General features: G+C 38.4%; 1 protein-coding gene across 7 annotated transcripts in view; it reads left to right on the top strand.

Annotated features, from left to right (window-relative positions):
* Positions 1-19937, top strand: part of NAALADL2 (N-acetylated alpha-linked acidic dipeptidase like 2) — a 410218-nt gene that overhangs the window by 388189 nt on the left and 2092 nt on the right. For all 7 annotated transcript variants that reach the window (XM_064721341.1, XM_064721337.1, XM_064721340.1 and 4 more), the window contains one exon: positions 5951-6149. In XM_064721341.1, coding sequence (XP_064577411.1) covers positions 5951-6149 — 199 coding nt within the window. The remainder of the gene's footprint in view (positions 1-5950; positions 6150-19937) is intronic.

Genomic DNA, 19937 nt, shown 5'->3' with positions numbered 1-19937 from the left:
AATTAAGCAGTACAGGTTACCTGCAGTGTCCTAAGACCTTTGAAAAATATTTCTGTTTATAGGTTTATGAAACTCTCAAGTTGATCTGTTAAATAGACAAGTCATTTATATGAAATCACACCCAAACTTCACATATCCTTCAGCAGATTGCGAGATCATATCTCAAATGTAAAAACTTTTTGCAGTCTTCAGGTGCTACCCCTGCATTTCATTCACTCCCTACACTGTAAAGCACCACTTTTCTGTAACACATACTCATAGAAGTATGATACCTTTGCTTTAATCTTTGCCATCCATCATTGTGAAGATGTAGGAGTCAGGAGGCAAGTATTGGTCTGGAACCAGTGAGCATCTAAAAAGACAAGTAATTTTAACTCTGTTGTGCCCCATAAACATTGGTTTAGTTCAGCCTAAACACAGCAGGGGATGATCATCAAATGAAGTGTGGCTCAGCTGGTGTTCCTTCAACTGAACATGAGATATCTTCTATTGTTCTTCCTTTTTCTTTATTTTGAGTAACAGGAAACGTTGATTTAAACTGACTTTTTTTCCCTCAACTTCAGTTAGATCATTTATCTCTACCACTTCAGGGGAGCGAAAATTATTTCCTAGGCTGTAGGGCCAGCAGGATAAATTTTCTCCCAGCTGCTCACTTTGGAGTTTTGTTTAATGATTTTTCTCATGGCTTTCATGTCTTGTCTGTCTCTGACTTGTATAAAAGAACAGTTTATGTTCGTTTTGGAAAACATTAAGACAATGGTCCTTTTTCAGTTACTTAAATGAGAAGTTGTAGGTTTTTTATGTGGCTCATGGGTTTATTCATTCTTCAAAAGATTTTGTGTTGAACAAACTTTCCAGTTCAAAGTTGGAATGTCTTAGTAAGCTGTTTCCTTCTCCAACTCAATGCAAACTGTAAATGTAGAAAAGATGAAGGTAAATCTGCTTGACATGTAAAATAATTGTTCATTAGGCTTAATTTTGTGCCTCTGGGATCTGGTTCAGCCAATTCCTTGAACACAGCCACTGGCTGAGAGGGAGAGCCTCATGAAGACAAATTGAGGGTGGATGAGATTTTCTGGTTTTCCAGAAGTGCAAGAGCTGTGATTTAAAGCTCTTTTGCTGACTCAGTGTCAGCTGTGTGTGGCTTCTTATCAGTTAGGCCCTTTCTTCTCCCAGAATGGATGTTTTACAGATGTTACTGCAGCTGAAGTACTTGGGGTGATAATACTAGGCAGCACTAGCAGAAGTTTAAAATAATCTGGTTTACAATAAGTCATTCCCAGGGAAGTCTGCTTGACTTTCCACAGCCCTGTCTCTACCCATACATTTCAAAACATCAGCCTAAACTCTCTGTTCTTAGAAAAAATCAATAGAGAAACCTATCTCTCTCATTTACTTGATGGCTGTATGCTCATTACCTACAGCTATCTGCTGCTCTTCAGCTTGGCATCATTTTACCTGCTTGACTGTATTTCTCTGATCATTTTGGGTGCTTTTCAGAATTACTCTCTCCCCCTGTCTGTAATGTTGGGAAAATTTCACTCTTTACTGTTCCTACCCTTTATTCTTGACTGCAGCAGAGGTGAAAAATGCAACAAATCTGTATCTAAGGGAGAAAAATCTCTTTTGTCATGACACACTGGCATCTTGTCTTCAGTATCCATTCAGGGTTATTATGTATTAGTACCTTTTTTCAGCCTTTAAAAGACAGTCATGGAAAAAGGCATTTTCTATGGATAAAGATTTAGTTCTGAAGGGCAAGGATGAGCATCTATTCTGTGTTAGAAGGCCTTAAGTTTCAGCAGTTCTGTACAAAGTCATTGGTAACTTCATAGTGTCATAGAATGGTTTGGGTTGGAAGGGCCCTTTTTAAGGTCACCTAGTCCAGTGCAGTGAGCAGGGAGATCTTCCAGTAGATCAAGATGCTCAGAGCCTCATCCAAGCTGGCACTGAATGTTTCCAGGATGGGGCACCCCAGTGTTCCACCATCCTCATTGTAAAAAATCTCTTCCTTACACCTAGCCTAAATCTAATCTTTTGGTTTAAAACCCTTACCCCTTGTCCTATTTCAAAAGTTTATCCCAAATTTTCTTACAAATCCCTCTTTCAGTATTAACAGAGCACCATGAAGTCTCCCTGGAGCCTGCCCTTCTCCAGGCTCCTCTCTTGACATGCACACAGTAAAATGTCACAACATTCCTCTTTAACACAACTTCTTTGCAAAAAGGCCTGGAGCAGCACCAGATGAGTTTACTTGGGCTACAGCAGTCATGGCAGCAAAACTGAAGCTGATGGCAGCATATCCTTTGCACTGTGGATGTCTGTGGATTTGTGGTTCTGCCCCTTTAGGGTGCTTCTTACAAAGCTTTCCCATTCAGATTTTCTACTGCCTGGTCTGTTATCCTATTTTACAGAGCATGAAGAATTTTCCTAGTGAATACAGCAGCACATGATAGCTGAATCAGAATTTGCAAGCTAATCAAAACCTGAAGCAATTTCCCTTCTCTCTTACATGCAAACACATGTTCACATATATGGTAAACAAGCATCATGCCTTAAAATGCTGATTTATCTGTGCTCCATTTCCTATAAGTACTCACAGGCAAGTATTTTCATAACAGAGGGCACAAACAGAATTTAAAACTGTTCAACCTCTAGCTGTGCTTTTCATAAGAGCAATCAGTTACAGGGGAAAGGCTATTGTATTCAGTGTCTGTAAAAATATCTGTTTGGTGTAACTTGTTTCTGAATAGGATCCAGTTGCATTTAGCAAATGCAATGAAATTCAACAGTGTAATTCCCTGATCAAGGGTGCACATGCTCTTGAGTCACTGTACTGTGTTTGCAATTTTATTTTTGTAGCAACTAAACAACTAGCTTGGATGATTCATCATGATTCACATTGGAGACAAAAGGACAAAGAATACAAAATAAAATAATGTGGCATTGTTTTCTCTTAAACAAGGTAATAGTTGTGCTTGATTTTTCTCTGTAAAAGCATCACAAGGTGCTTAAGACATTATTAGTTAATGCAGGGTTTTCTTGAAGAATCATTTGCCCTTCCATTCCCATCTTCTCAGCCTGAGAAAAGCATAAATCAGTTTCCCTTGGTGGTGCAGTTCAGAGTGTGGTGATGCCTGTTCTGGCCTTGGCTGGCTGAGGTAACACTGCCCATCCTTGCAGCTTTTGTACTGAAGCACTGAAAAAGGGCCTGGGTGTGTTTTCTAACAAGTGCTGGTTTAGAGTGTAAAACAGAGTTGGTTTAAGGGCTGTGGAGAACAGGTGAGAGCATTTACAGGATTTTTGTGTTTAAAGGGTGGTCTGGTTGGCTTCATTTCCAAATACAGAAAGATGGATTTTCCCTGTATCTCACTTTCCCTAATGAAAAGGCAAAGCTGACATTTGCAATTGTTTATATAAGATTCAGAATAATAAGTTTTATGTTACTTGGAATACAAAGTGCTTTGCTGAAACCAAAGGATTCTTTCTTACAGGGTGGATTTAAACATTTCCATATGGACACAAGTCCCAGGGTAAGGTGTGCACGGTGCCTGCATTACATACATGGGAATGGGAAGTTCTTCAGCTGCACAGGATGTTTGCCAAAGATTTGGAAATTAAGGATAATGATATTTTGCAAATACCTTAAATGTAGCAAGCTTATATGCTTGAAGAATATTTTTATGAGGCATCAACCTAACTTGATCAGAATTTCAATTAGTTCAGACTCAGAGAGTTTCCAACCCTTTATATCAAGATGCCAGCACACCTGTTATCCATTCTGCTTAGGGAAAGGTGGATTAGTCAGGTGTCATTAGCAAAGGAACCTTGTCCCAAACCAGGGCAGACATAAACCATCTTCTCTCACTCCTGTTCCCCCAGGGAGCTTCTGTTCATTGCTGAAATTCATCTTGATCTCTCAGGAAATCTGACAGTTTCTCTCACGCCAGCATCTTGTCTCTCCGTGTATTCCGGATCATTTCATGTTTTGCTAGATTGGAATGTGCCAGTCAGCTGAATGACAGGAGTATATGGGATCTATGAACTCATTTTACTTTGCTGGAATGTGTCCAATAGCCAGTCTCTTTTTCTATATGAGAGAGCGAATATGTTATATTCAGGCATTTCCTTGGATTTCTTAGTTATACCTGTTGGCTTTTCCATCCCTATTATGTGCTCGCCTTTCAGACTCCAACCATGAATAATATGAGGAATGGGTTGGTGTTTGTCCTGATTTTAACTAGAGTAGAGTTATTTTTCTTCCTAGTAGCTGGTACTGTGTTGTGGCTTTAGGATGAGATGAAGGTTGGTAACTCACTGATGTTTCTGTTGTTCAGTAGTGCTTACCCTGAGGATTTTCCAGTTTCCCATATTTTCCCAGAGAGGAGTTAGAGGAAGCTGGGAGGGAGCATGGCCAGGACAGCTGACCTGAACTGGCCACAGGGGTATTTCATACCAGAGAAATCAGGCTCAGTTTAAGCTGAGGTGTCCAAGGAGGCTGATTGATGCTGGGGCCAGGCTGAACGTGGTCAGCCCAATACAATTGCTCATCACTTGTCTGTGTTGGGTTTTATGTCTCTCTTTTGGTTTCCTCTCTTTTTGATGCTATATTATTACTGTTGTTATTATGATCATCATCATTATATATCAATTATCAAACTGTTCTAATTTCAGCCCATTGGTTTTAACTTTTTGATTCTCTCCCCATTCCATCAGGGAGGCCAGTGGGTGTGAGTGAGCAGCTGCATAGTACTTGCCAGCTAAGGTTAAACCATGTCAATGTTCCCCAATTACTATTTGTGATTTTTCTGTGTGTATCTTAGACAAGGAAGTTGAAAATTCATTGAACTTGAGTCCTGAACCACTTTCTTGGCTTAATTATCTCAGTCACTAAGGCACAGAACTCCCTGAGGTTTGCACATTCAGGTAGAGATGAGACAGCTCCTAGAGCTGCATGGTTTGTGTTGATTAAGGCATTATATGAAAGATCTAAGCATAGTTGGATTTCTTGTCAATAGGTGAAGCGAATCTTGGCCTTAAAGATAATTTCTGCATCCTGGAAATGTTTGTGCTGACTGATACTGCTTTTGACTTTCTATCAGGTTCAGGCTCTGCTTTCTCTCTCCCTGTGCTTGTAAAGATGAAGGCAGTCCATGCACACACTGGGAAAGGAGCCACACTCTTCACCTGCACTGCAGGTGGGAGGAGGCTGCGCATTCACAGTGCTCAAATTCACATTTCTCTTTCTGGACTATGAACAGGGAAATACTGAAATTGTGGTGTGCTCCTAGGTGATGCAGGCTTTTATTCTTTTGCTGTCTGAGTGGGGTTGCTAACAAAGCAATAGTTAACACTCCAAGTTAAAAAGTTTTGAAAATATTGACTGGATTAGAATATGCATTAGGATATCAATTAAAGTTGGCTCATTGGCATATGACTTAAGTGATTAAGAGGAGCAATTTCACATAACCCTCTACAATTGCTGTTAACCTCTAAGATTCTAAAATGTTGAATCAAATTCAATTAAACTGTGCATATTAAAATATTCTATATAGCAGTCATTATGGAATCCAAGCACAAGCTTTCAGGCTTAAGAGCAACAGCATCAAATGGCATTGAATAAATTCAGTCTCAGAAGGAAATGTTGTAGCTCTTGATTTATAACCATTGCTTCCTGCATGCCTGTTTTTCCAATGCTAGATTTTAAGCTGTACCCCAAAAATCATTCCTCACAGCTTATTAGATCTTAAAGCATCAGAGCCCAAATTGATCTTTGAAGAGCAGATCAGAGGTTACACGGAGTGATCTATGGCTTCCCTTGACCCCTTCGTGCTGCTCACAGGGGAAGGAGAGGCTCAGACTTTAATTGGACTATTAATTTTGACTTGGAAGCAAGAGTAATAAGTGTTGTGTGAATCAGTGGTGACTGTCTTGCTGTCCCTGCTGCCAGGTGATGAAGCAGGCGTCCCTCAGCTGCTGGCGGTGGCGTCGCGGCTCAGGGACACGGCGGAGCTGTTCCAGTCGGATGAGATGCGCCCGGCCAATGACCCCCAGGAGCGAGCCCCCGTCAGAGTCAGGATGCTCAATGATGTGCTGCAGGGCTTGGAGAAAAGCTTCCTGCTTCAGCAAGCTCCTCCAGGACTTTACAGGTACAGTACACGGTGTTCCACACGCTCTGCAGCTGGGCTAAAACGGTGTTCACCGCTGCTTGGTTCGCAGAGCTGTCTTTTAAAAGAAGACGTCAGTGAGTACCCAGAATTAAAGCTATATTTTTCCTATCACGTCCTTTCTGCAGAAAACATTAATTCACTACAACTCAAGGGGTCATTAGAATGCAGCACTGTAGCACTTCTGTCATGACATTGCTGCTAACAAGACGTATGGTGTGATGGCAGCCCAGGCAGCGTGGCAGAAACGTGTGTCAGATGGTACAGGAAGCTTTCAGAAGGAGAAAATATTTTGAAGTCTAATACTGCTTGACAAGCTCCACCTATATTTTATTTAAAACTTTGTACAGTTCATTGAAGATTCAGAATTATACAAGATACTGTGTAGCATTATTTAACATATTTAATTATATAGCAGCGTTCTTGGATGCATTTCAGCGAGTTAAAGGCAGTACATCCCAGTTAATGAGGAGGCCTGAGTCAGTTACTGCTCATAACATCTCGTCTCTGCTTGGAATTGCTCTCTGATATGTATTCAGCTGCACTACCCAGGTTGGTTTTAAGATGTCGTAGTCATCCCATCTTTTACTTTCTAAGAAGTCTGCAGGTCTCTATCTCTTACCAGAACCATCTAAAGCAGCAAAACTGCACTTTGATTTCAGTTGATGGGAAAAATTACCCAGTGTCTCGTGCAAGTGAATGTGTAAAAGTGAACATCAAAGAGACAAGTGGTAGAGGTGAGGAAGGAAAGCAGAAAGCTCCAGCCACAGGAGGGATTCTTCCAGTTATTAGCAATGGTACTAAACAAATGCAGTCATCTTTTAACAGAAGCAAAGGGGAAAAAAAGCAAGGTAGTTATGGGGAGCTCAAAAGTGTCAGTGAATAAAAGCCCTACAGCTGTAATAACGAAAATAGAATAATTATATTTGGGGAGAGGCTAATTTACTTCCTTCCTGCTGTGACTGGATTTGTAACATAAAGAAATAAGCCAAAATGGGATTAGATAAAGTCTAATATTCCAGGTTTAGCAGTGCTGTCTGTCTTGTCTGAACTGGTATGGTGTTGCAAAGGAGCCAAAAACCTGTTTAATAGTAATGTAATATTTATGTGTTGCATTGCAACAGCAACATTCAACATTTTTGAATCTGGCCCAGCTCTTTATTTGTAAAAATAAATTATGTCAAAATTTAAGATTATAAGGAGAGGGTTTTTGACATCTTCTAATATTTCAGTTCTTGCAGCACTTGCATTATTAAGTTTATTTACCAAAATGTAATTACTAGATATGCAAACATAAAGTAACAAATTTTTCACTGCTTTCCACAGTACTTTAGTACAGACCAAAAGTATTTTCACACTGGCATAGTAGACACTGTGGAAGTGAAAATGTTGTACTTGCTGCCCTCCAATTTAATTAAATTTGATACACGATTTAACAGTACAGGATTTCAAAGACTAGGAGGAAACATTGGCTTTGGCTTTACTCTGAATAAATTTACCTGACATCATCTGGAATATACAACAGCAAAGGACACCTTGTGTGTCATCATTTAGATGTTCATTTAAAAAGAATGCAACCTTTGTTCAGTGCCAAGGTGTGTAATTGTTACCTTTAATGGCAAATCTACACAGATAAACAGAACCAAGGACACTGTTAGGGTGCTGATGTCCTTTGCTGCCATTTAAAATCTGAAGAATTAAATTCAAAAATTTAAAAATTATTTAAAAAATAAAAAGCATCTAAGTCTTGTTTAGATTATTTTTCATTTTTTAGGGATTGAAAGTCCTTCTGTTAATTGATGAAGTTATGTGAATATGTTTTGTATTCTGAAGATATAATTGTGTCCTGAGAACACTAGAAATACTTGAAAAGCCTAATAGACTTTTTTTTTTTTTGCTTGTAAAACTTAAAGCTTATTCTTTTTGTCATTTTATAAAGAAAACAAACCAAAAACTCAGTCTCACAACCAGGACCTTGTATGCCATGTTTCATCCCAGTCAGAAGATTGATAGGCAAGTTATAAACCCCTGAAATAGTGGTTTATAATGGAAATGCTGGCAGCCCTTTAACTATAGCAGCACAAGCAGTACAGCAATAAATACTGTGCTTCATCTGTAAACAGAAATTTAGGATGCAGTTTGCAGCCTTGACCTTCAGGCTCCAACTGTGTTTAGATCATTAAGATTCCATAAATACTGTAATTTACAGCCTTCTGGAGGAAGAATTTGTGTGCACAGTAAAGGACGTATTCTTCATGAAAAAATGATTGCTTCCTGTATACCCATTTGGACTCATATTCTCAACCTCAATCAAAGCACTTGACAAATTTGCTGAAGTTTTAGGCATCATTTTTAGCCTTGTGTTTGTCCTAATTCACAGCTCTCTGGATCTATACTGTGTTTTCTGTCCTAGAACTTGAATTTAAAAGAAAGGTGCTTTTTTTCTTTATTGCAAGAGCGTTGTAACCTTCCTGTGCTTCTCCACTACAGGGGAACTGATACATCTTTTATAAATCTTTTTTTTCTATAGTTTGCACACACATTCCCCTAGCTTTAGTCTTTCACTGTATGTAGGTCCTTAAAAAAATAAATGCCTCATTCCAGTCAATGTCATAGGGCAATATTTGGGCATAATTGATACGTTTTGCATCTATAATGAGAAGTAATATAATCAGACTTACTAGAAGAATTCAAATTACTATTTTTTTAATAATTGGATTATAATATATATATATATATATATATATGACTAAATTTCAGTAATCATGATTGACATTGGCAGGTTGTTCAGTACAGTAAATGCTGTAGTTTTGATGCTCGTTCCTCTTACCTGAACTTCCTGACATTGAACTGCAAATTTGACAACAGCACGTTCCCCATGGTCTCTATTTCCAGCTGAGCTGGAAATACACAAGTACAGCTTTAATCAGGGTATTTTAGTCTTATCCAGAAATTTAGGCAGAATGAAAAATAATAGGTTGAGGAATATCCTGCTTTGCAAAAGTTACCCTGGGACTTGATTTGGGGTTAGGAGAAAATTGCTGAGTTTTGTTGTACCTGAAGTATTTCTTTGATTCCCAGTGGTAACCCTGGGTAGATTTTCGATTTTCAGAACAACTTTCTAGGCATAAAATAGGATTGCTGTTGGTATTTTTCATTTATTTCTCTTTGTTTCTCATAGCATAATCATAATACTGATAATTATTTGGATTTATAATTTGCCATTATTTTAATGGAATAATCAGTAGAAATCTGTTTCTCACCTTTAGCCATTTCTTGCTTTCCACTCTCTCAATGTATACTTGTATGGAACATTTCTGTGTGATTTCTGATAATCATATTTTGCTACTAAAGGTAATAATCATAGATTACACAGCAGTGATATCTACAAGGTAAATGTAAGAACAGAGGCTTTGTTCCTTTAGGCACCGGGGGAAAAAACCAATTGAAGCATATTGTCCTCTCCATGAGATGATCAGCCTCACCAAAGCCATAAAAAATTCAATAAATATTGATCATGCCATGCTTTTGCATGCTTTTCCCTCTACAGAAACACTGACCAAAACACTGACACCAATATCAGGGTAGGGATAGCAACACAGTGTGGATCTTCCTGGTGTCCAGAAACACTGAGTTAAAATCTTGTGTTTGCCTGGGCTCAGTAAGAGGGTTCTCCCTGTTTATTGTATATTTTGTTGTGCTTATATTTGCTGATTCCCACAGCTTCTGCCAGCTGTCAGTCTGATGTATCTGTCAGGTCTGTGTGTGCACTCCTTAGGTACTCACTGAGATCCTCTCCCTGTGTTGGAGGGCAGAGCTCTTTAGTGCACAATAATATTGAAAAAAAAATGAGATAACAAAGCAAACTTCATGGAGTATCAGGCATGGAACACTCAGTGCAGGGAGATCTCCAGTCTCAGTGAGACTATCACACTTCTTCAGCTCCAGGTCTAACTTTCAGGTATGCTGTTGATACCAGATGAATCCTGTAGTAACCATGCAGAATTTTCCTAGAATCCCCTGGGATGCTCCCCCAAAATTTTCAAACTTAAGAGAGTCATTAAAATCACAGTTTGTGTCTTCAGTATTTAAAATTAAAGCCAAAAAGAGGTGTAGAAGGGCTCAGGCTGTCATTTCTGCTCCTGTTAGGTGCATTTTATTCCTAATAGACCCTTGCCTAAGGATCAGGTATGTCCTGACTGACAGTTCTCTTAACAGTTTTATAAAAAAGTCAAAGTCAACATGTGTAAAATCTTTCTTTTAAATGTTTTATCTTAGCATGTTTTACCTGTCGATTAAGGCTCTATGCATCTGCCACCACCATTTATAGAATTTTTACAGGGATGGTTGTGTTTTGTCTAATAGATGTAATTGAGTGAATTGAGTAATAAGTAGGTGAAAAGCAAGGATTTTGAAAGCAATCTGTGTCTTCAGCAAAGACCTCCAGCAGTTTTTATTGCTCATTTGTATCAGTTTAAGTTCTTCCTTTTGCTTCTTTTCATCACAGATACCCAAGTGTGACATTAACACTTCATTGGGCTAAAGAATTACAACAAATGGGTGCATTTTAATGTGCTGAACAAAATACTGGCAGTAGGCAAAGATAGGTTGTGCAGCTTGAATTTGTCATAATGAAATGAAAGAACAGTCAAAAGGTGTTTTCAGTATCATTCAAAAAAGGCAACTTGCACTGAACTCGTGCCACTCAAGTGTGTGTTGTTCACCAGAACAAATATTTTCCTTTCAGACTGAGATTTGTAATGTACATTCCTGACGTGTATATTCCACAGGATTTATTTCTGCTTTGCTGGTGAACTGCAGCAGATTCTCAGGTTACAAAATACACATGCCCTAAGAGTCTAGTTTCCAGAGATATGTTTAGTAGGAAAATTAAAGAGCTTATTATATCTCCACGTGTAAACAATCTGCTCATTGGATTTACAGAGGATGAGCATTAAAGATGCAAATATCCTGCTAATCTTAAAGAGTAACATGGGTAAACATGGAGTGCAATGTCACCTGCAAAATAAAACAAAGCCCCAGCCCAGAGCTTCTACCCAAGACAGTAGTTCTGTCTCGTTGTATAAATTCTGGAGATTGCTTTTTTCATTTTGAATTCTTCATTTATGACTCCAAGTAGAAAACCTTCCTGTCTCCTTTGTAGTAATATTTGAGATGTTTTTTGACTGACCTGAACCAAATGCATGGAGTATTTTTATTGTTCTGCTTTGTATTATGTGGAACAGAGAATGATTTGATACGGTGTCAATGATCCTTAGTGTGGGAAATACTGAAATAATTCGTGTTTTGCTGGCAGCAGTAGATAATGTTCTGTCTCTATTATCTGCCATGTGCAATTTGTAAATACAATGCTAGAATTATGTTGGGGGAGAAGAAAAGAATGTAGAATAGTGTACCTCAGATTTTCCCATTCAGTCAGAATAAATGAATTTCTGTCTTCCAACACAGCAATGATTTCCTTCCTGACTTTTGACCCCTGTATTTTGCATCTTTCAAAATTTGCAACTCCTTTTCTTCTGTGATTTTTTTCATGGCTTATAAATGGAGTTGTGAACAGTGGCATTTCTTGTTTCCCTAATCCTTCTCTGGTGTTTCTCAGTTCTGCAGTTGTTGTTCAGCTCCCTTCTCTCTGATAAGCATTTGTCCAAATGTACTTTTTACACCCAAAATGCCTTCCCATTTTCTTCTGCCTTATTCCTTTGAACTTTACAGTGTCTGAGCAGTGTGATTGTGGTCTCTGCAGTTGTAAGCAGGGAGCAGCACATTTATCCAAGCACACACCAGTAGCATTTAGTAGGCTGATAATGCTCTTACAAATTCCTGCTATGGTTATTATTTTTCTCATGACTGATAATGATGCTGAGTTATGCCCTTTCTTAATACTGAGGAGATGCAATAACGTGAGTGATAGTCATACTCAAAACACCTGATCCATCTGAGGTGCAATTGAGATGTTTTTGCCTTTGGAATCACTGATACAAGTAACGGCCACGAATTAATGACTGTATTTGTTGTCTTGTAAATTTTTACTATTTAAAGAGCATTTGCTGCATAAATACTACTGAATTAGCCATCTGCAGAGCTGTAATTATGGCAGACTTTAAAGCTTATTTAAACAGGGAACATGAAAATCTTTCCATTACACCTGCAAAAGCAGAAAACCTCTGTAATCAGGGATTATGTCATGGCTTGAAAACAGATTTCTCACTTCTCTGATATGAAGGGAAACCTGGGTTTACATGTATTAATTTATTTTTCCTCTATGTACTTAACATGAATTTTCTTGCATCTTTTTAATTAGATTGATTTGTATACTTGCAGAGTTCTCAATGTACAATACATCAGACCCATTATGTTTGTGATCCAGTAAATATTATATTGTAATTTAACCCAGCATTAGTTGTCCTGAAGACAAGACTGTGTCCAGGAAATAATATTCCTCATGCTTCCCATGAATGTGCATAGTCTTGGCCTTGCAAAAAAAGAAAAAAAAAGGCTTGATATTTTTTTGTGAAATTTATTTATTTTAATATGTGTCCTTAGTGGATGTTTTAGCCCATTTCACAGCAGTTGTTGTGCTGACTGTGAAAGCCCTGGCACAGCTGTTCTGTGAGCTCAGTGCAGAGCTCTCATGCCAACCTCCAGCAACTCTTGTGGTTAGCATGCAACTCCTCTCCATGTCCCTTGCTGGCAGATCTTGCTTGGTCTGCACTTATGGTGCTAAATAGGGCAAGAATATTTAGTTCCAGAAAAAAAAAATAATCTGCTGTGATCTCAGGAAGCTATACAAAGTATTAGATTCTGAATAATTTATTAAATCTGACAGAAACTTAATATTTTATACATTATTTTATATTTATTATAAACAGTAGGACTGGTAACATTTTTTAGATCCGAGAAATATCTGAATCCACATTTTTGATCATGACAGATAAGAACCACTCATATATGAGTGGCTATATTTCAACCATATATGGTTGAAATATTAGCCAAGAACACTTCTGGACTATAGTACAAAAATAAATGGAATTCATTGGGAAAATAGTTAATATGCAATATTCCCCCACTAAGATATTACCCAGGCAGTAGAGCTCGGAAATGTGTTGATGAGATCATTAACAGGAAAATTACCTTAACTGGGACTTAAAAGAAGTGTTAATTTTGTTTGTGTACCTGCCACTGCAGGTAATAATGATATAACTTTGGGCATTTCTTTAAAGATGCATTATGTATTATGACATACTCTTTAATCCCTCGTTAACTCTAATGATATTGACCTGTGGTGATGCTCTCATGTCACGTGGCTCAGAGTTATTTAGGGACATAAACCCAGTCAGGATCAGAGCTGGAGATCAAGGTCAAGCCAGTTCCTGCATTGAGCACTGGACACTGCCTGCTGCTTTGGTTGGGAATGGGATTCCTCCTCAGGAAGAGGATGTTTTACATGATTTCTAAATAAAAAGCTCTATGAAGTCATCAGAATATCAGCTGTGAGCCATTTGGAAATAATTTTATTAATTCACTTCCCTCAAGTTCTTCAAAATAGTAGCACATCTGCTTTGAATTGGAGTGTTTCAGACTGAGACATCCTTAAAAGACAGATAGTTTCCTCCAAATCATCCACACAAGCATATGTTTCTTTCACTTGAAAAGCAAGTGTAGCATAAATCATTCAGAGAACAACATGCTTACATTTGTTACCAACAATGTAGCTACATTATTTGAAATTTAACAAAGAATATTTCATAGCAGTTGCTGCCAGCAAATAACATTTTAAAATACAGTTGTATCAATTTTGTTCAATGCATCATCAGTCTTTTAAGTATAAATGTAAGTCATTGTTCTGAGAAATGACAGAAAAAGTGCTGGTGGATTTTCAAGGAATTTTTACATCTCCATGGGGTATACATCATTCTCCATCAGTTGCATACAGGCTTTGGAAGCTCTGTGGCAAAGATTCTGATAGTGGGTTCTGTGGCTTCTTCAGGAATTTCTGCATGAAGTTGCTTAATTAATTTCTGTGAAACCCTAGAGAAAATTCTGCCTAATTAGAGGATTGCTCTTTCGTAGTGATAAATGGTGACTTGCAGCTTCTGAAGAACAAATGCATCCTATTTGTATCTTTTTATTTCACTTCTGTGAAGTCTTGCTGTACTGTTGAAGCTCTAGATTGGATTCTCCTTACCTACTGATCTTGTTTACTCCAAAGCAAGAAAGAAATCAGCTCCTAAACCCAGCAAATTTTCACCAAGAGAAAACCTGTGAGTGCCTGGTAATGTTGATGTTAAGCACTGGCAAATTTCAGGCTTATTGTACTCAAACTCAGTCTTTAAGCTAGTCAGGCTTCTTAGCACCATTATTTTTACTTGAGGCTCTTCCAGAACATCAGTCCTTTTATGATCTGCTACTTCCATTTATTCATGGTTATTATATATTACACTAGACACCGTTTGCTGTCAAAAGTCACAAAAATTAGGAAGTGATGTAATTATTGTTTATTTAACAAAAGTGAAAAAGTTTGGCTACAGCTTGTCAAAGACTTTGTATTCCCTTTATTTTTCAGCCATTGCAGAACACTGTCCTATTATCAGAAAATCAAGCTTAGAATTGTTAGCTTTATGTCAGTCTTCTCTGTTGGCAGAAGACATTTAATTATCAAAAGAATAGTTTCCTTACACATTTCAGAACAGAAATGAAAGTGAATGTTCTCTGTGAATGTTAAATTTTGGTGATAAAAAAGTCCTCCATCAACCTCTCTTGGATTAAATTCTTTAATAGAACTTTTGCTTTCTCTTTGGGATTCTGGATGCTCATACATGGGCTTTGGAATCTGGTATTGGTGCTCTCAAGGCCCTCACAAAGACTTAAAGTTGTCAAGGTGCATCAAGCTGAAACTTAGGCTAGAGTTAGGGTTAGGTTAGGCTTTAGTGGTCCTTCAGTGAGAGATTAGTGTGTTTCATCCCTTCCCTTTAAAAAGTACTGCAGTCAAAGAGAACTGTAGGGAAATAAAAGATAATGTATCTTTTTGGCCAGTTTGGATTCTCTTTTTCCCTTTGTTTATTTGGCAGGCAGTCAAGCCAAGCATTGAGACACTTCACAGAGCTGCCAAAATCAGGATTAATTTTTTAAAGAAACCCTACTTAAAACTGACCTCTCAGAAATGTACTCAAACCTGGGATAATTACCTCCTTGTGGTCCCATGTCCCAACAGGATTCTGTTCATGCCCACTTACCACAACCTCCATTTGCCATAATTGACTCAATTAGAGGTGTCCTAATGCCTGTCTTTTATGCAAGATAAATTTGTGTCTAGCAGGGAGAGTGTGTCTGGTTTACCACTGTCTCATAATGATACCTTTGAAATGCCTTTCAGTTGGTTATGCTTTATTTGGGTTTGATATCTCGATTACCTGCAGCTTATCAACTGCTGATAACATGCAGATAGATCCCTTTCAGGCAGGCATTCCCCTCTGAGTGTTCATGATTTTAAATACATCACTTTCTGCAATATAGATTGGTGGAACCATCTGCAGCCTGTAAGGAGAGCACTAAGGGAAGGCAGCTGATGGCTCTGAAAAAGGAGAGGGTGTGTAGGAAACAAAAGTTGGGAACAAGGAATTACAAACAGGGGGTCCTTAAAAATGACATGTTGGGTTTGTGGGGACTTAGGGCAGTGAAGGAGAGGTGACATTTACAGCAGAGTTGGGTGCCACATCCCCATGTTCCCTGGCCATGTGTGAGTTGTTCCATCCCATGGCCCCAGCGACTTCCAGCATTTAATCCAGCAGGGAATGAGCATTTTAGGGAAAAAAAGAGGGTTCCTCTGGATCAACTCTAATGACATGTAATGACACTTCACCAGGGCATGTATCTCCTCCTGATAAAAGCTAATCTTACATGGCCAGCAGCTATAATTTTAGAATTATAAACCTTCTGCCACAATGCTGCTGTGAAATAAAATAGGTAAGATAACAAAACTGCACGTGGGTGTCAAAAAGATTTAAAAAACAAGAGAGGAAAGGAGAGCAGCCATTGGAGATCAAAAGATAAGGATCCCAGAGGAAGGAAGGAAATTCTGCATGTTCACTGCAAAATTTTCTGAGGTGCAAATTTGTATAAAAAAACCAGTATAAATCTTCTTGTGTTGTTTCCAGAGAAGATCATGTGATATTTTTATGTCCTACAATGAATAACCACTGTGTGGAAGTCCTAACATGTAAATATTGTTATGACAGTGCATTTACTTATTTACCAAGGTAATCATATTTTATGTCTTACAAACATGAATGAAAACAGACTTCTAAATGTAAGAAAAGAGCATTCAAAATTGAACAGTATCAGGAGAAAGGGAAATTCTGAGAATCCTTGTTCTGGTGTGCTTTTTTATATTTTCTTTTTTTCCCTGGAGAGTACAAGAAAAAACAAATCAGGGAATTACAAAATTGAGTTTGTGAGGATGCTGAAGTCATAACACATTGTGTTATAACTGGAACAGACAGAGGCTGCCCACAGCATTTATCTCTAAACAATTTTACTGTGATTCCACCGAGAAAACCTGCACTCATTTCATGTGGGACACTAGACTTACCATCATGTCCTAATGATTTAATAATTACTTTTCAAAATCTCAAACGTGGGCTGTTAGATGGGAGTCTGTTTGTAAGTGCCTGAATAATTCATCTTGTGTTGCACATTACCTACAGACAAAATTTTCTTGTAAGCTAAAAAATCGTTTTTCATGACAAGAATAATGTGGTAATCTTGTTTCATCTTGTACTGTCCAGTTGCTCTAATATTGAAGTTGTGTTAAAGTCAATATATTTCTAGTGTGATCTGTCTTTCAAGAATTTGTGAAATTCCTTCTGGTCTGGTGAGTGTGACTGTGCCTCTTTATTTGTGGTTATGCAGAACAGAATTTAATGGCATTATTTTGGTCAGGAATGCTTCTGTTCCCAGGCCTGCCAAGGATTTATAAAAGTTGTAGTAGAGGCTCTCTTTATCGTTTCTTTACTTTTCTAAGGCTGTTTTTTTTTTTTTTTGGTTTTTTTTTTGTTGTTTTTTTTGTTTTTTTTTTTTTGTGGCCCTTTTATCTCTTTCAGTGGTACTGCCTGAAGTTATTAATTGAGTTTCCTACCTCAGTGTTCCACTTTTCAGGTCACTGGGATGTGTCATAGAAACAGGCCCATTAGGATGAATGATGTGTGTTGTAATTTCATCAGCATCATCAATAATTTATTGCAGTTTTCTGTTTAGGAGTCTCTTTTTTGTTTGGTGGGGGTCAGGCTGACTGTGTGAATTTTATTCATAAGATAAAATAGTTAAAGATGAAGGTAGATATTTAAGCAATTAGGTCAGAGGCTGGAGTTGTTGTTTCAGAGGTGTAGGCTACAAAACCAATTTGTGTTAAGGAATGTTTAAGTAATTGAATTTCACAGTGTAAATTAAAGTCTCTTGCTATCATTCTGCATGTTGTGGGCACATGGTGATACCTTGTGCCAATGAAATGGCTGGGGTTTGTTTTTCAGTCCGTGTGTAATCTTTAATGAAAACACTTTTCTGACTTGTAAAGGCTTGGAAGTAATAAACTGAACTGACCATTTTTTTCATTTGATGAAGCTTCAGCAGAGATAAGAAGTAAACTTGTATAAATTGACTCTCATGAACATGCATAAAGAGAGAAATCATTTTGTGCAACAAAGGGGTGGCATGGCTTGCCAAGCAAAGATAAGTAATTGGAAAATACAAGATCCCAGTGAGAACTCACAGCAGAAAAGTTGAAAAAAAAAGGTGCTTTATTATGTTACTTATTAGTATTTGCATGCATAAAAATATAAATTAGGTTCTGCTGTACTATGTAATCAGCTATTCTGAAGTCATATTACTATTTCAGAACTTAAGATATTATTTTAAAATTACGACAGTAGACTGCTTGTCTCATTCATCAAACAACTAAGCTCTCATCAGACAATAATTTGCCCTGCATTCAGGTGGGGTGGGATAACAATTCTTGTTTTTACTTGGATCACATGCCTGTGTATTTACTGGGGAACCACCAGTAAATACAGTGATTCCAAAATCACATCAGTAGATTTAAACTGTGTTAACACCCTTGCATATCAGGGTAAATGTTCTTTTTTAGCTTATGTGCCTTGTTTAGGGCCCCTTTGATGATGGGACATGAGGTCTGTTCCTGTTCACCACAAACATTGTCTCAGCAGTCCCAAATGTTCAGACCATCCTCTCTTTAGAGTTGATTCTGGCACTGAGTCAGTGTTGCTCTGCTGATGGTTGCTGATAAGTTGACCTAAAGGAATAGAGGGATCCTAACACAGATCAGGCAACAGTGTTGTAGGCATTTGGAGTAGAATTCCAGCTCAGTCAAACTCTCCCAGCCACCAGCAAACAGATCTCTCCTGAGGGTAGAAAGAAATGTGATTAGCAGTGTCCTTGCTGTTGGAGGTGTTTGAGGGGCTGTGAGCAGCCTTCTTTCTCCCTGTGAACTCCAGGAACTACAGAGGAGAGTTCTTCAAAAGCCTGGCTCTGCTTGCACTGATCTCAGCAGGAGTCCCTGAACTGAGGGAGCAAACTCAATCCCTCCTTTGAAAAATGCAGTATTTCCCATAGCACAGCCTATCCTTAGAAACAGACCAACCAAGAATTTATCTGGCTCTCAACATACACAGTTTTATTTACTGTGTCACAGAGGCTGCTTTGGGACAGTCTTGAGTCACCTTTGAGTATGAGCTGCACCACAGACAGGGAGCAGTAGCATCAGCTCCAGCTAAGGGGATGGTTCTGAGGCTGTTCAGTGCAAGCTGAGGATGCTGTTGCCACATCTGTTTCTGCCTTCTTGATGGGGCTTTCTGTCCCCACTGAGCTCTTCTTGCTCATACTCCTCACCTGTTTCTGTCTAAATAGTCTGTGGCAGTGATGACCTATTGTTTAAACTGTCCTGCTGCTGCAGTGTTGGATTCCAACCCTTTCCCTTCTCTGTTTAAATCTCTAATGCATTGCACTGCAGACCCCTTGAACTGTCTGGATGTATTGCTGTCAGGGGATGAAAAACTCATCATTCCCTCTGCACACTGCTGGCTTTGGGTGTATACCCAATATTGGGGGGTAAAAACAGAGACTGAAAAATTGCCTCGTGAGGACAGAAGTTATGTTATATCTTGGAAAAAAATGACCTCTTATTCAAAACATTTTTTAAAGGTGGAAAACATGGCAAAAGATTGTGGATGTTCTGTGGTGTCATTTATTGGTCTGCTTTGTTACCTTTCCCCCAGGCAGAGTTGCACTTAGGTGATTCATAGAATAAGATGCACTTCTGTGTTCATCTGTCTTCTGTAAATAAACTTGGCAGTTTTATTACTAATTTGGAGTTGCCATTTGGCCTGTTCTGTCATGCCATTAGGTTGCTAACAAAGTGTGGGAGCTGTCCTGTTTCTTGCTGTGTTCTCCACACAGCTTCTCCCTGCCCTGAACACCTGTCCTGTATTTAAGGAGAAGGTCCTGCACCAAATTACTGTAGCTTTCCTGTTTCAAATTTCCTTCACTTCTGTTTGCAATCAAAGGAGCTCCTGGGTGGAGGTTTATGATGTTTATGTGCTCTTCTAATTAGTATAATGATTACACCTGGTTTTGGATAACATTTATAGCCTGCTTCAAAGAGCCCCATTAAAATCACTGACTAGCTTTGAATTCTGAGCCTTCCCCACCTCATACAAATTACATTTCCAAGGGATCACA

The sequence above is a fragment of the Zonotrichia leucophrys genome, chromosome 9 (assembly GCF_028769735.1).
Source record: "Zonotrichia leucophrys gambelii isolate GWCS_2022_RI chromosome 9, RI_Zleu_2.0, whole genome shotgun sequence".
NCBI lineage: Eukaryota > Metazoa > Chordata > Aves > Passeriformes > Passerellidae > Zonotrichia > Zonotrichia leucophrys.
The sequence above is the reverse complement of the archived record's forward strand: the minus strand, read 5'-3'. Positions and strand labels throughout refer to the sequence as shown.